The sequence below is a fragment of the Dermacentor variabilis genome, chromosome 3 (assembly GCF_050947875.1).
Source record: "Dermacentor variabilis isolate Ectoservices chromosome 3, ASM5094787v1, whole genome shotgun sequence".
Taxonomy (NCBI): Eukaryota; Metazoa; Arthropoda; class Arachnida; order Ixodida; family Ixodidae; genus Dermacentor; species Dermacentor variabilis.
This window is the reverse complement of record NC_134570.1, coordinates 35,825,694-35,840,935: the sequence shown is the minus strand read 5'-3', so window position 1 is coordinate 35,840,935 and position 15,242 is coordinate 35,825,694. Positions and strand designations below refer to the sequence as shown.

At 49.3% G+C, this 15,242-nt stretch overlaps 1 protein-coding gene across 1 annotated transcript in view; it reads left to right on the top strand.

Annotated features, from left to right (window-relative positions):
• The window catches only part of LOC142573931 (uncharacterized), a 184,585-nt gene that overhangs the window by 107,142 nt on the left and 62,201 nt on the right, over positions 1-15,242 (top strand). The window contains exons 10-11 of the mRNA XM_075683132.1: positions 4,802-4,950; positions 10,545-10,770. Coding sequence (XP_075539247.1) covers positions 4,802-4,950; positions 10,545-10,770 — 375 coding nt within the window. The remainder of the gene's footprint in view (positions 1-4,801; positions 4,951-10,544; positions 10,771-15,242) is intronic.

Sequence of the window (15,242 nt, the reverse complement as noted above, 5' to 3'; positions counted from 1 at the left end):
TTGCGTAGCCTTTCCTGTTGAGCTGTCCTCTGAGCTCGCAGACTCGCTACCGTTTGCGGCACCATACGTTTTGTGGCCGGATTGCTTGTTGTAAAAATATTGCGCTTTCATAGTGGTCGTGTCGCCGTCACGATACCAGGGATCTCCAAAAACCTTCAAAAGATGATTTTCTCTCGATTCACTTTTAACGACTACGGTGCACTCAATAAACTGTTGCTTAAGCATGTGGGAGCTCAATGCCCACTTACGCAGCTCCATACAGGCCTCGCAGAACATCTACCGTGCTTGCATGTACACTGTCATGACTTTATGGGCAGTTCGTACTACAATTTTAAGGTCATTCACACAGAACTCATTTTCTAGTAGCGCGGCTGTAACTGGAAATTTGTTCGCACAGGATGCTAAATTGTGGCGAAAAGTGGTGGTAATCAGAAATGGACTTAAAGTAGCTCCAAATGGAGCCTGTGCCATCCGTATAACGGCGCGACATTGACGCCAAGCCTGGCCCCTTGGATAAAATGGCATTGATACAAGGGCAATCAACTGTGTGGGAGGATGCGTAAAATGGCACAGAGTTTGGTCGTCACGGAATCTCGACGTATCACAGCATGAGGCGGCGTTAGAAGATGTTAGGACATGGAAGCGGCTCTTCTGGAACTCGTTCGGCATGACAATTGTTGAAATAGGCGTTAATGGCGTTCTCGCGCTCTCATAGCAATTCAGGTTTTTCCTTAAATCTGTTCAGCTGCAAATTCAGTCCACGTGCTGAACGCCGCCTGTTATCGCTTCCAGGTAGGGATGCTGGGCTCCTTGATCTCGGAGGTCAGGCACTTGGTAGCGCTCAGCCTGTCTAAATTATGCTAAGATTCTTAAATGATCTTCCGGGGCTGTCTGTTGTCGACTGCACCTAATCGAGCGACATGATGCCGCGTTCCGCTGCGATAGCAGCAGCGTGCATTGTACTCTGGTTTGTTTCTCGTTGACGTCGATGTTGGCTGTGTATTCTACGATTATGTGATTGCTGCTATTGCACAAGGGGCACGAAGGAACACATGGCTTCGTGGATTCTGCAGCTGGTCGACGATGCCGACGGAATGCCAGGTGTACGTCTTGACATTGTGTTCAGGTCGTCAGCTTCCGTGATTGGTTTGCTATAATGACTGTTCTTGCTTGACTTTCTCCTGTACCTTGACCTTGAATCGCAAAAACAAAATGTCTTTTTCCTGGCGTGTTCTTGCTTTAGGAGACGTAGCCCAGCTGTGGTGTTCCCAATACCCTTCTCTTTCTTTTCTTTTCTTTTCGGTAAAACATTGTCAAGTCCTTCAGGAAGCACCCAATCGGGACCTGAGCACCGCGATATACTGGTCAATACTGGTCAAGCGGTACCCCCAGGCCTACTGGAACGCTTTCGTGAAAGCGTGCGGTGTCATGCAAGAGGCGCAGCTTCTCCCCGTTCTTCGAGCTCTTAACCGACCACAACGCTAGGAGCTCGTCCTTATTGATTAACGGAATTCTGTTAATCGAAATGTGCTCTCATCTTGACGGCGTGTCGTAGTTGCCATCGGTGAGCCTCATCTCTCCGTTCGCTCGTTATCCAGCTCCGTTGAAGTACGTCAATAAATATTTGTATTTCTTTCTGTAAGTCGCAGCTCGGAGTTTTGGTGGATCATCGTGCTAGAGTGATAGTATATAGTATAGTACAGTATAGTATAGTATAGTGTAGTATAGTATAGTATATTATAGGATCGTCGCACCTGAAGTCTCGAGAACTCGACTGATCGGATCTTCCGACGCAGCGGCCTTACCGTTGCTACTATTCCAGATAGCTGTTGTCTGGTAGCTGGACTGTGGGCTCATACGTACGGGTCGCTGACGTTGGCACACTGTTGGCGCTCGAGGATGAACTGGACATAAGAGATATAATGTAATTCGGTTATCGTATCTTATCAGTGGGTATATCTTTTAATGCGAGTAGCATTCATTCACACGCTTTCTCGTATGTTTGTACCTGACCTTTTTCATACCAAGTTGGGTCACTGGCTATGTGCCACTGGATATGTGCCTCTCCGGTGCTGGGCGGAATCGAAACCGCGGTATATACACCACACAGCACGTGCCACGCGCCGACACTGGCGCCGCTCGAAGGCGCAGCGGATCCCGAAGAAAGCGCGGGAGGAGCACGGCTGCAGTACGTGCTCAAACATGACGCGTTTTCAGCGGTGGCAATGTCGCCACATTGCTTCACTGCTGATGGCATTAACGTCGACAGTCGTCATGAGGTGGTTTCTGTCGAAATTAACACACACACACACACACACACACACACACACACACACACACACACACACACACACACACACACACACACACACACACGCACACGCACACGCACACGCACACACACACACATATATCTTTGACGAAGATAGGTCCTCCTATCGAAACGTTGGCCAGTCTTTCTGAGGCGCCTTATCCCTGTTTACAAGCTTTAGACCAGCTTTAGACCAATTTTAGACCTGTATCCATACTACCCGTTTTCTCAAAAGGCTTTGAAAAAATAGTTCTTACTAGAATGACAAATTTTAGCGAACAATGCAATATCATTCACGGCGCGCAGTATGGCTTCCGGAAATATCGATCAACAGAAATGGCACTGTTAGAACAAAAAGAATTTATCCTGCAATCGCTTGAAGATAAAGAAGTAGCCCTTGGAATATACGCAGATTTCACGAAAGCTTTCGATTATTTCAATCACTCTATCCTGCTAAAGAAACTTGATATGTACGGATTCCGCGGAACGGTTCTATCACTACTGACGTACTACCTTAGTGAGCGCAAGCAGTACGTATGTTTCGATTGCTGCTCTTCTAATATATTACCACTTTCTGCCGGCGTACCTCAAGAGAGTATTCTGGGCCCATTTTTGCTTAACTTATATTTGAATGACATTGTTAACGTCGATCCTATGGTGAAATTTGTCATTTATGCTGATGATTTGAAACTGTTATTCTCTGCAGAAAGTACGGATGAGCTGATTCTGAGAGCGAGCAGAACGCTTGTGAAATTAGATACATGGGCGCAACTTAACAAATTGAAAATAAACGTTAGTAAAACGAAGGCTGTCATATACCGTGCGAAAAACAAGAAAATTAACATTACCTCAGACATTAAGCTGCAAAACTCAAAGGTAGAACTAGTAAGCGCATTTAAAATACTTGGAGTGTATTTCAGCAAAAATATGACCTGGGACTCTCATATTGACCACGTTGTGTCAAAACTGTCTCGCATCGTAGGATTGACATAGGCCAACAGATACATTCTACCGTCAAAGGTTAAGCTTCAATTGTACAATGCGTTATTCTACTGACATATGAAATATTGCCAATTAGTTTGGGGGAACACAAGGTAATTTGCAAAGAATCATGATATTACAGAAAAAAATGTTACGAAATATTGAAAACGTCCCCATGAGTCACCCTTCCCACCCTGTGTTCTTGAAGTAGTGTGTAATGAAAATAGACGAGCTATATCCGCATTGCCTGTGTTCACGTTATAAGCTTGAAGAAAAAATTACAGCTATTCCCTACTGCGGTTGGCATCGCTTTCTAAAAGGACCACACCTTATGAGAATCGAAACACACAACCATGGCTAATCGAAACATGCAGAACCGGATACGGACAACAAATGGTAAACAGAATCCTACCGCATTTGCTAAATTTCTGCCATAACAACGGTTTCACTCCCGAAACAGCATCGAACCAGAAACTGAAATTGTTCTTCTGTGACAAAGCTCCTTTCCCATGACAGAATTTCATGTGGTTTTTTTCATCTCTGCGCATGCACGCTATACGCATTGCAATGTACCAATGTACTGTTTCATACTACACCAATGTGTGCCGTTTTATTTTTCGTTTTTTCCTTCATTATGTAGCGCTTTTTACTTGCAGTTTCTCATGTTTGTACGTTTTCTTTAACATTGGTCTATCACGCAGTTAACAAACTTTTTATTTCTATAGTTACCTATTCTCACTGTTATCGACAACTGATTGCTGCATTAGTATTTATTATTTGTTTGTGGTTTTTATGTTGCCATGCGAAAAAGTGTTTGTTTCTTCTATTTTGTACTCCGGGGAGGTGGGAACTAGTCAAGCTGACTTGTCAGCTTTTTTTCCCGCACTTCCTCACTTCATTAGTGAAATAAAGATTATTATTATTATTATTATTATTATTATTATTATTATTATTATTATTATTATTATTATTATTATTATTATTATATTTCTGTGTGGCGGACAGGTCCCGCTTGTCGGTGTAAACATCGGCCTCCGTGAGCAGCTTCTCAATCGCCAGTCGCGTTCGGTCGCACGACTTCTCTTACATTACGATGTGAATGCCGCTTAACCTAAAGCGGAAAGTCACGACAGCATCTCTAGCAGCTGCACAGCGCAGAAGCTTCACGGTCCCCTATGTTCGGACATCGCTATGATCATCTCTATAAGCACTCTATATAGAGGCAGATCTTCTATAGCGCCACATCTCGCTGGTTGACGGGAACGTGAGGTGTTTTTCTCTTTTTCTTGCTCAGAGTAAGCGTACCGGACAACGACAGCGATAAATGCGGCAAAAACAGCTGTCTGCTTTTAAAATTGTAGTTAACTCTTTGCCTTAAGTCAGGCGCTGCTTGTGAAACAGCCGAGTTGGGCTGTGGGGCGCACAACAGCTCGTCGATGGGAAACGATGTGATGTGCGTGCTGTTTACGTGACGTCCCTTTTCATGTCATCTTCCATCCATCTCTCTAGGTTTCTATTTCTGATACTGTCAAAGCTATTCTGCCTGCAGTTGATCAGTTCCAGCGCTTCCTTCTACGGAGTCCGAATTACATTGACCTGCTGGCACGAGCTCTCAACTTGTGCCCTGACGGTGACAATGCAGTATGCTACATTACTCCGTAAGTAACTTAAGGTTTCGCCACTTTCTGCCTTAAAGAGAAGGTCACAAGAACGTCCCCATTATTATTTTTTTTTTCTGGCTCCGTGCCAACCGTCATTCAATATCACTCAGCTTCGCAAGATAATAAACCTTTATAAATGATTTAAATAGTCTAGCTTCCTTGTGACGAATTAAATAAATTGTGGGGCTTTACGTGCCAAAGCGACGATCTAATTATGACACACGCCGCAGTGGGGGACTCCGGATTAATTTTGATCCGGAATTTATCCGGACTCAGTGCCCTTCCACTCTCGGAAGAAGGATGACCAGCCTGGCATTGCACTATCTTCGTAAGGGAGTGCGGCAGCAGCAGCGAGCGAACTGACCGTGTTTTCTCTCGCTTCAACGCGAACTAAAGGCTGATTAAGGGCCTGTTTACGCTCGAGCCGCCCATCGCCGCAAGCAGCACCGCACGCGTGCGGTCGCGCGAAAGATTGCACGTATCAAACACTTGTGCACAAATTTCGGTTTACAATGTGTAAGGTATACACTGTGTACCCAGTGTAAACGGTAATTTGTGCACGCGTGCTGGATACGTGCAATCTTTGGCGCAACCGAAAGAGTGCGGTGCGGCGGTGTGCGGTGATACGTTTCTTTGAGGTGGCAGTAAAACGACGGGATGTAGTGCATTTTACTCCAACATGCCGGGGTATATAGCGTTTTTTTAGTGAAAGGGAGTTTTCAAGCGCATGAGCGGCGAAAACCCCAATATCTGCAAATTTGTGCTAGCAGCGCAAAGCATAAGCGTCTTCTTCACTCGAGGGGCGGTGCTGTGCTCAACAAGCGAAACTGGATGAAGAGCTTCGAGTAGGGAATCGTTTGAGCATACAGTGGTTATTAGACTCTCTCCCCCATCGCAGAACGCTCGCGCTCAGCCGTGCCGTATACGCAGCCGCCGGCGGTTTAGAACGGCCCACCAGTGGCTTGGGCGCGACGGAAGACGGCGCGCTTCCTCGCCGCCTTCCTCCCTTGCGCGCGCGAAGCCAAGCCACCGTCCTCAGCTCTCCTTCGCACGCTTTCACTCGCACACGCAGCAGGCGGCGTGCGGCCACGATGTTATCGCACTTTATATGGAACATCATGCCGGTGGGTGCATTTCAAGCGTAGCCTGTGAACGGCGTATTGCTTAGGATAAACCTTGCGTGGTATCATACGTAGTGTATATTGCTACGGAACAGCACTTCCAATAACGAAGAGGCGAGCAGTGAGAAGACGACGAAGACGTTGGAGGCTAGCGCTGGCTGTTGCCTCTTGGTCAAGTGCGGCGTAATCCTTTGTAAATATACTTGTATATAGCTTTTCGTCTGAGTCTTCCTACGTAACATATCTGGTGGAGGTGCACATTCCCTGTACCTCGTCACGGAGCTTCGCAGTGGACGGCACGTCGAATCTTCCTTCATGGCTCCCGGCGATGACAACTTGACTCAGCCGCCTCCGACGCCTGCTGCCACTCCGACGACCTACATCACTATCCCCGCTCCTCGTGATCTTGGAGCATTCTCGGGCAAAGATGGGGAAGACGTCGAGGACTGGATCAGCCTGTACGAACACGTCAGCCGCAATAACCGGTGGGACCCTACTATCATGCTCGCCAACGTAGCCTTTTACCTCGGTGGCACACCTCGAGTTTGGTTTCGGACGCACGAAGATGAGCTCACCAGTTGGGATTCGCTTAAGCAAAAGCTCCGAGTCTTGTTCGGCAACCCCTACGGTCACCAACTTGCCGCGCAGAAGGCGCTTTCCGGCCGTGTGCAGACGTCAATAGAGTCCTATGTCACGTACATTCAGGACGTCTTGGCTCTGTGCCGCAAAGTTGACGCACACATGACTGAGTCGGACAAGGTTTCCCACATCCTCAAAGGCATTATGATGCCTTCAACTTGCTCGTTTTCAACAGCGTGGCGACGGTGGATGCAGTGATAAAAGAGTGTCACAACCTGGAACTCGCTAAAAGCCGACGTATCGACCAGCAGTTTGTCCGTCTGCCCAACACCCCAGCGACATCTTCCTGTGGCGACGCTCCTCCTCCCAACAACACTGGCGATGTTACCAGGATCGTCCGGCGTGAGATCGAGGCCGCCTATCCGGCTGCCTTCGACTCCAGCCCCACCAACGCACCTGCACTCATGGTTTCCCTGATCCAGGCAGTTGTCCGCCAGGAGTTCGAAAACATGGGTCTTCACACCATCTGCTCGGCCCGCCGCCCTGATACCCACCCGGCTTCTTCGATTCCGCCCCGTCCCGCATCTTCTTACCCACCACGTTTCGACAACCCATCTGAATGGCGCACTGCTGACGACAAGCCCATTTGCTTTCACTGCTCCATGCTGTTACGCATTTCCCTGATCCGAAGTGTGTGAAGGATGTGGGCAGCTTCATCGGCCTTTGTTCGTAGTTCCGCCGTTTCGTGAAAAATTTCGCGGCCATAGCACGACCACCAACCGAGCTTTTAAAGAAAGACACCCCTTTCCAGTGGGGCGATAACGAGGCCTCTGCATTGTCGCATCTAATCATCCTTCTCACAACGCCTCCCGTTCTGGCCCATTTCGATCCTTCTGCGCCTACCGAAGTCCGTACTGAGCCAGCGGTCACGGAATTGGCGCAGTACTGGCACAACGCCAGCGTGGCCACGACCGCGTTATCGCTTACGCCAGCAGGCTCCTCTCGCCCGCGGAGCGCAACTATTCCATCACTGAGCGTGGGTGTCGGGCCCTAGTTTGGGCGGTTGCGAAGTTCCGCCCATACTTATATGGCCGACCCTTTTCCGTTGTCACAGACCATCACGCGCTTTGCTGGTTATGCTCACTGAAAGATCCTACAGGAAGACTTGGTCGCTGGGCCTTACGCCTCCAAGAATATTCCTACTCCGTCACCTACAAATCTGGCCGACTACACAAGGACGCTGACTACCTGTCTCGCTACCCGGTAGACGAGCCTGACGACGCCGACAGTAGTACCGCCACGGCATTTTCTCTGTCTGCCTTCGCTAACATCGCCGATGAGCAGTACCGAGACCTATCGCTGCGAGCACTCATCGAGCGTCTGCGCTCCACACCTACCGACGCATCCGTTCCCCGATATGTCCTCCAGGGCGGCATTCTGTACCGAAGGAACTTCCTCCCAGACGGAGCTGATCTTCTTGTCGTGCCAAAACATCTACGACAGACTGTGTTCTTTGAGATGCATGACGCACCCACTGCAGGACATCTTGGGTTAATCCGCACATACGACCACGTCCGCCGCCGCTTCTATTGGCCTGGTCTCGCCCGCTCCGTCCGACGCTATGTTGCTGCCTGTGATCCCTGCCAGCGTCGGAAAACACCTCAGGTGCTACTCCGGTCATCTCCAACCGATTACCGTCCCTGTGGAACCGTTCTTTCGTGTTGGATTAGACCTCCTCAGTCCCTTTCCCACGTCATCCTCTGGGAACAAATGGGTAGCCGTCGCAACTCATTACGCCACCCGATACGCCATCACGCGGGCTCTCCCTGCCAGTTACGCCACTGACGTCGTGGACTTTCCCTTGCGTGACATTATTCTACTTCACGGCGCCCCGCGACAGCTGCTTACTGACCGTGGTCGTAACTTCCTCTCGAAAGTTATCGCCGACATTGTGCGTTCCTGCTCCACTCAACACAAGCTGACTACCTCATACCATCCTGAAACCAATGGCCTAATGGAGCGGTTAAACCGTACTCTTACCGATATGCTGTCTAATTACGTTTCCAAGGTCCACCACGACTGGGACATTGCCTTTCCTTACGTCACATTTGCCTATAATTCTTCCCGGCACGACACCGCCGGTTTTTCTCCATTTTATTTGCTGTACGGTCGCGAACCGACCTTGCCCCTTGACACGGCACTTCCTCCTGCTGCGATCTCAACAAGCGAGTATGCCCGCGACGCCATCGCCCTCGCCGACCACGCCAGCTTGCCCGTGCTCGACTGACGGCCTCGCAAACCACTCTGCAGCGTCAGTACAACGCCCGCCACCGTAACGTGCAGTTTTCGCCTGGTACACTCGTGCTCCTGTGGTCGCCCTTTCGTCACGTCGGACTTTCAGAAACGCTCCTTTCGCGATACACAGGGCGGCCCTAGCACGTGCTGCGCCAGGTGACGCCTGTGACGTACAACATTGCTCCTGTGATTTCAACCTCGTCGTCTACTCTGGCATCTAGTGATGTTCACGTCAGTAGGCTCAAGACCTACTACACTGCTTCAGAGTCCGACCTTTAGTCGCTCCGGGACGAGGCTTTTGCCGCCGGGGTTAGTGCTACGGAACAGTATTTCCAATGACGAAGAGGCGAGCAGTGAGAAGACGACGACGACGTTGGGAGGCTAACGCGGGCTGTTGCCTCTTGGCCAAGTTCGGCGTATCCTCTTGTAAATATACTTGTATATAGCTTTTCGTCTCCGTCTTCCTACGTAACAATATGATGAAAATAAAGAGACTTGTGCGCATCTCAATTGTTCGTATAGATGTCCTTGAATTATCCGCTTCATTAAAGCTCCGCTTCACGTAATTTCCAACGTCAAGCGCTTTATGTCTGCTGCTTCCACTTCCAGCTTTTAGGCAAAACGTCAAGATGGCGACATGTAACGGAAACGAATCGTGAACCTACATTTGACCACGGCATCATGTTAGACGCGTCACGCCTGCATCGCACCCCTACAATGTACTCGAATGCCACAGAATAGCACCCCATGCTTGGTTTATGTCACGCGCCGTATACAACTTGGCTTTGGTAGGCGGCTTATCGCTTCAAAAACGGTCATGCGTTCACCCGCTAGGCTCACCGTTGGAAGGATTTCGCGGCCGCGGCCATGTTACTTAGCGCTTAGTTTCCTTGCAGCTTGCGTGAAAACAGCACTGCTGCGACGTGCAAGCGAGGTATTTATTCTTCATTTATTTTTTTTAAATTTCTTTGTGTTCCTTTTAGGACCGGGAAAAGATCCGCGCAAATGTTAACGCAAAAGAACTCGTTGAAATTTACATTTTCAATTGTTTACTAATTCGTAGTATTGACATACACTTGCTGCCAACTAGCAATAAAATAGTTGTTTGATGATTGCAGTTTGATTAGCAACATATATTACAGGCTTCTTGCGGTTCCTGCTGCTAACACAAAATTGGTTAAAATTCCTGGGCAAACCTAAATTAATTTTGCTTGTTTTTTCAAGCTTAATATTACGTGAGTTGTGCTCTGTGGCTAGCCAGGCATAGACAAGCATGGGCATTGTCTCCGTATGGCGACGCGCCGAAAATGGATGCTCCAACATTTGGCACTTGCATCAAAACCAGATAGAGCATGTCCAAAATAATGTGCCTGATGTGGTTCATATGCCAAATCGTAGGTCGGATCGCTCTCAGAATTGCGCCATATTTGCCTGGTTAAGTCCGAGCGGCATCAACGTATCGGATCACATTCCGATGCGCATTCCGGTACGCACCACTGCTCGGCAGAAGTGTGCTTGCGTCTATAAACAGATGCGATTCATGTGATTAAGCGAGACATCGTTGTGCTCAGATTTATTTCTTTGCTTCTATTGCAGGAGAGAACTTGGCACGTTTGTGCTTTTGGACACAGTTCTGAGAGCAGGAGCTTTCAATCTGATACCTAGTACAAAATTTGACGCTAAAGTGAAGAAGCTGTGGTGTAGCCGCTACTTCGACTGGTTGAGCCCCACCACACTTGCTTACGTAGCGGACAAGTACTTGAAGTTAACTTACTGGCCGTTTGGTCTCAAGAATCCCAAGGATCCCAAAGGGCCATTTCCGGTAAGGGAGCACGCCTAGTTCGCGGGTGTCCTCGTTTGTTTGTATGCTGCTCTCCGTGAATGAAAAGAAATAGAATTTCTTTAGGCTGCACGAAATAGTGAACCAAATACTGGATAGTACTACCCCAGAGTACTATGAATCGAGGGAGCAAAGAATTTCCGTTGTCAAATTGTCGATTCCACTACGTATGTACGTACAGTGCTTAGCGATTGAAACGCGATACTCGGATAACATGGCGCCCAGTACCTTCTTGCGTCACCGGTGGACGCTGGTGTCGCTGAGATTATGCATTTCAGTGTATTATCGGGCCGCAAGAAAATACCGGCCGCCACGTTGTCCGAGTATAGGCTGTTTCACATGGCGCGATTGGGACGAAAAAAATCGTTCTGCCGCGCACGTCGCAGAGCGTTTTTCGCTCACAGCTTTCACATGCGTTTACGGCTGCGCGATATCCGTCGCAGCGATGCGCAGGGTTGCCTCGTGCTCACGAAGTATCCATGCCTGCATCGTTAAATAAAAACAGCATGGAAACTAGTCAAATGTTCTAATTTTCCTATTTTTATTCGATAATAGAATAGGTACACCATTTTTAACGTTTAAAGAAAGGCCTTGAGACACGACAGCTTGCAGATACGGTGAGCGAGGCGCTGCTCTACACCGGAAGTATGAGCGTGCGTCTTGCGCGGTGTCGGTGGGGTGGTTCCGTGTAGTACACTCTAGTTTCGTTGTTACTATGCGAGCCGCAACTTTTTTTCCTGGATGAGTATTTCCTTTTGCAGAAGAACAAACTACTGTTGAATGTGCATGTATATAAGCAGCTGGCGCGATTTGTAGGGATGAAGCGGTTGACGACGGCGGCGATCAAGTGGGTACGTGCCTTATATGTTGAAGCGGCGCCCTTCTCCCGATCTGGATAGCGTGCAGCTTCTCCTTTCAAACGAATTGTGTAAGCGAAAGAAAAAAAAATGTATGAAGCTCCTAAGCCGCAAACGCTGGTGGGTACGCCGTAAACATAGCTAGAACTGCCGCGCGACATTGCTCCACATGCAGAGCTACCAACGCGCGGTGAAACACACATTGCCCCTCCCACATCGCGCCGATCGCTGCGACTGAGCGACGGCGCGACCAACTTGTTGGAATCCAGTCGCGGAGAGCCCACGACGTCGCGGCGGTCGCTGAGTGGCGGAATTCGCTGTGTCGCTGACTGAAAATCGCGCCATGTGAAACAGCCTATCGCGTTTCAGTCGCTGAGCGTTGCACATGTGAGGCCAAAAGCTCTACTCCCCTTCTGGCACGGCCCCTTTGTCACGAACTGGCTTTTGCGCTAGAAGACGCGGACAAAGAAGATGGGGTACAGGGCACACGAAAGACTACTTACAACTCATTTATTTTGAAACAGAACGTATATACAATTCGATCACTATGGCAGTCTAATGAGGCTCAATAGAGGCCGCCAGAGCAAATACCTGAGCGCATCATGAGCTTTCGAAGCGCTCAGCACGCTACTACCTTGCCACTTGAACAAAGTGGGAGCAGCGGGAGGGCCTAGAGAGTCCTGCGGCACTCGTGACTTGCTCCAGTGAATCGTGCAGAAAACTGATGCGGCGTGGAGGGAAGCCGTTTCCTACGCACGCGCATAGAGAGGCACCACGAGTAACCATGGCGTGCGCAAAAAGTCGTGTCGCGCGGGGAGCGGCACCAGGTACATGGCCAGTAGGGGAGGGCAGGGGACACACCGCGAACGCGACCCTCCCCCCGAAATTTGATGTGTACCTTGGATACTTGGCACAAAACGACGTGCGACAACGTTCTTGTGCCCCGCCCCTCCCCTCTCCCGGTCAAGTGCGAGACCTCTCTGCCTTCCCTCATCCGCGAATAAAATTCAAATTTCAATGAGTCTGCGTATGAGTAAGCCCAGGCGAGTAGGAATTTTGGTTCGTCTGACACGGAATGACCCCGGCTGAGTAGCCCGGCCTTTCACTTGTACCCTAGCGGCAGAACGCAGTTTGAAGCACTTGAAAGCTCTGCGGACGTCTTGTGATTTTCAGCTTTTTGATCTTGAGTTTCCTTTATATGTTACTACTAATGCCTCAGAGAATGGCCTGGGTGCGTGTTTCAGCAGGATAACCGGTAGATAACTTAAAACCGTCGCATTCACCTCCCGTACTCTGCAACCTCATGAACGGAAGTACTCGGTCATTGAACGTGAGGCCATCGCCTGTGTCTAGGCCTGTGAGCACCGGCACGTCTACCTGTGGGGATGGCCTTTCACCTTGTGAACAGACCGCAGTGCTTTAGTGACGCTTCTTTCGACGAGAGGTATGGGTCATCTTCCACTAGTATCACGCGCTGGTCCGCACGATTGCTCTGGTACAACTACACCGTCGAATACATTAAGGGCAGTGAAAATGTCGTGGCTCACACCCTGTCCTGTCCACCTATACAGAGTTCAAACGGCGAATCTTCCGATGAAGAATTTCTCTGCCTCCTGTCCCCAGTAGTCACAATGCAAGTGCTTCAAGAAGCAAGTGCCAGCGATAAAGTTATTGCGCAAGTTATGCAGTCCATGACTACTTGTTGGCCTGACAAGTCCTTGTCGAACGAGCTGATGCCTTACTTTCACGTGCGTGTGGAACCCTCTGTTAGTGACATTCTGCGCCATAGTGGCAGAATTGTCATTCCTACAACTTTGACACATCGTCTCATAGAGCTGGCCCATGAATCACACTTAATCACCACTCGCACCAAAGCTTGTCTCCAAGAGTTCTATTGGTGACCGTGCATAAATAGTCCCATTAAAGAACTTGTTCGCACATGCGTGACTTGCCAGTCATGTGAAAAATCGGCCCACGCCTTCGCAGCTCCAATAAAAGCAGTCGCTGTTCCCTAGAAAGCCTTGGAAAAGGTCGCTATCGACATCGTGGGGCACTTAACCCAAGCTTCAGCCGATTGCCGCTTTGTCATAACAATCACTGACTACTACAGCAAGTGGCCAGAGGTGAGCTTTGTACGAAACACGACCACGTCTAGGTAAAGAAGTTCCTACTAGAACTTTCTTAGGATACCCACGTTACCTTGTGTCCGATCATGGCCACAATATTCCTTTACAAATTTTGAAGACTACCTTGCAGAACATGGTATAACTCACTAGAACTCCTCTCTGTATCATCCGAAAGCTAACGGGTTAGTGGGAAAAATGAACAAGGTCCTGGGAGTTATCCAAATCGCCGTGTTAGAACAACATGAGATAAAAATTCACCGACGATTGCGATACTCCCTGTTGCAAAATTGGGGCGCAGCTCTATATGTGTTTTCATTTCGCAATATGACTGGCGTGGACAAGCTGTCTCGTGCGGAACGTTGCAAATGGAGTGAAGCGTGGCGCGACTGCCTCGCTAATAGACGGATCGCGAGAGGCAGCGCATTGGTTTCGCGTGAGCGCGATTTACAGCAGCCGCCGCAGGCAGACTTCCGCTCATTCAGTCCTTTGTTTCCGTATATGTGTTTGGTGGACATGCTTGCCGGTGATGGTAACAATTTTATTAAAATTCTGCTCAATTAAGGTCCGGCAGGCCCTAGTCCTAGAATGGCCCTTCGCGAGGAGCGACCCTTTCGACCCAGGCGTCGAGGGCTTGCTGTCGTCTTTTATCTGGTGTTCTCAGCAGCTCCTCCCACGTCTGTTGTGAGGGAGCTGACAGGAGCGACCTGGGAGGGGGTAAACCACCTAACCCCTAAAGAATGTAATTTTGGGTAGCCAATGTTTGATTTGTGCAGTTTTTACATGTTGGGAGGGGGGGTTCTATTGCCCATTGGTAATTATTACCAGGCAATGTGGGCTGGGGAACGAATTAGTTAGGATTCGACGCAGGATAGACGCTTGTGCTCGCGTGAAGCTTACGTTTGGAGGCGGATAGATTCGCTTTTGTGCCTGCAGTAGTTTATTATTTTGTGGTATGTCGTCGGTGCCTTATCCAGGAATTCCAAGAGTGAGGGGCACGCCTGCCGGTTGATTAGACCTCGGGCTACCCCGTGTGCCTCCTCATACCCTAGCCTGATTCCTTGAATGGGCAGGGACCCATACAAGTTTAATAGCCCGTAGGACTCGCGCCGCGCAGACGCCTATGCTGCCTCTCAGAAAGTTGACGATTGCCCTTTTGGAGTTTCTTATAACGGTCTCTTCCGCTTCCACTGTGGACGGTGTCTTTATGGTCGCGGCGTTGACGATACTTCCCTCTGCTGTCGTGACGCTCTAGAAAGACCTCAGTTCTGGCAGACCGCCTCTTGTCGTGTCTCATAGGAAGCATGTTCTTGGGTAACAGTATGATAGCCAACTGGCGTTTGACCGCACCGAGTATTGTGGTTCGTCCTGCTGAATTCATAACGGGATTCAGCCCGAGTTTACCCAGAATGACCCAGCCCGTTTGCTGCTGGAGAATCGTTCACGTTGGGCCGTTTTATGGGCATTCATGAGT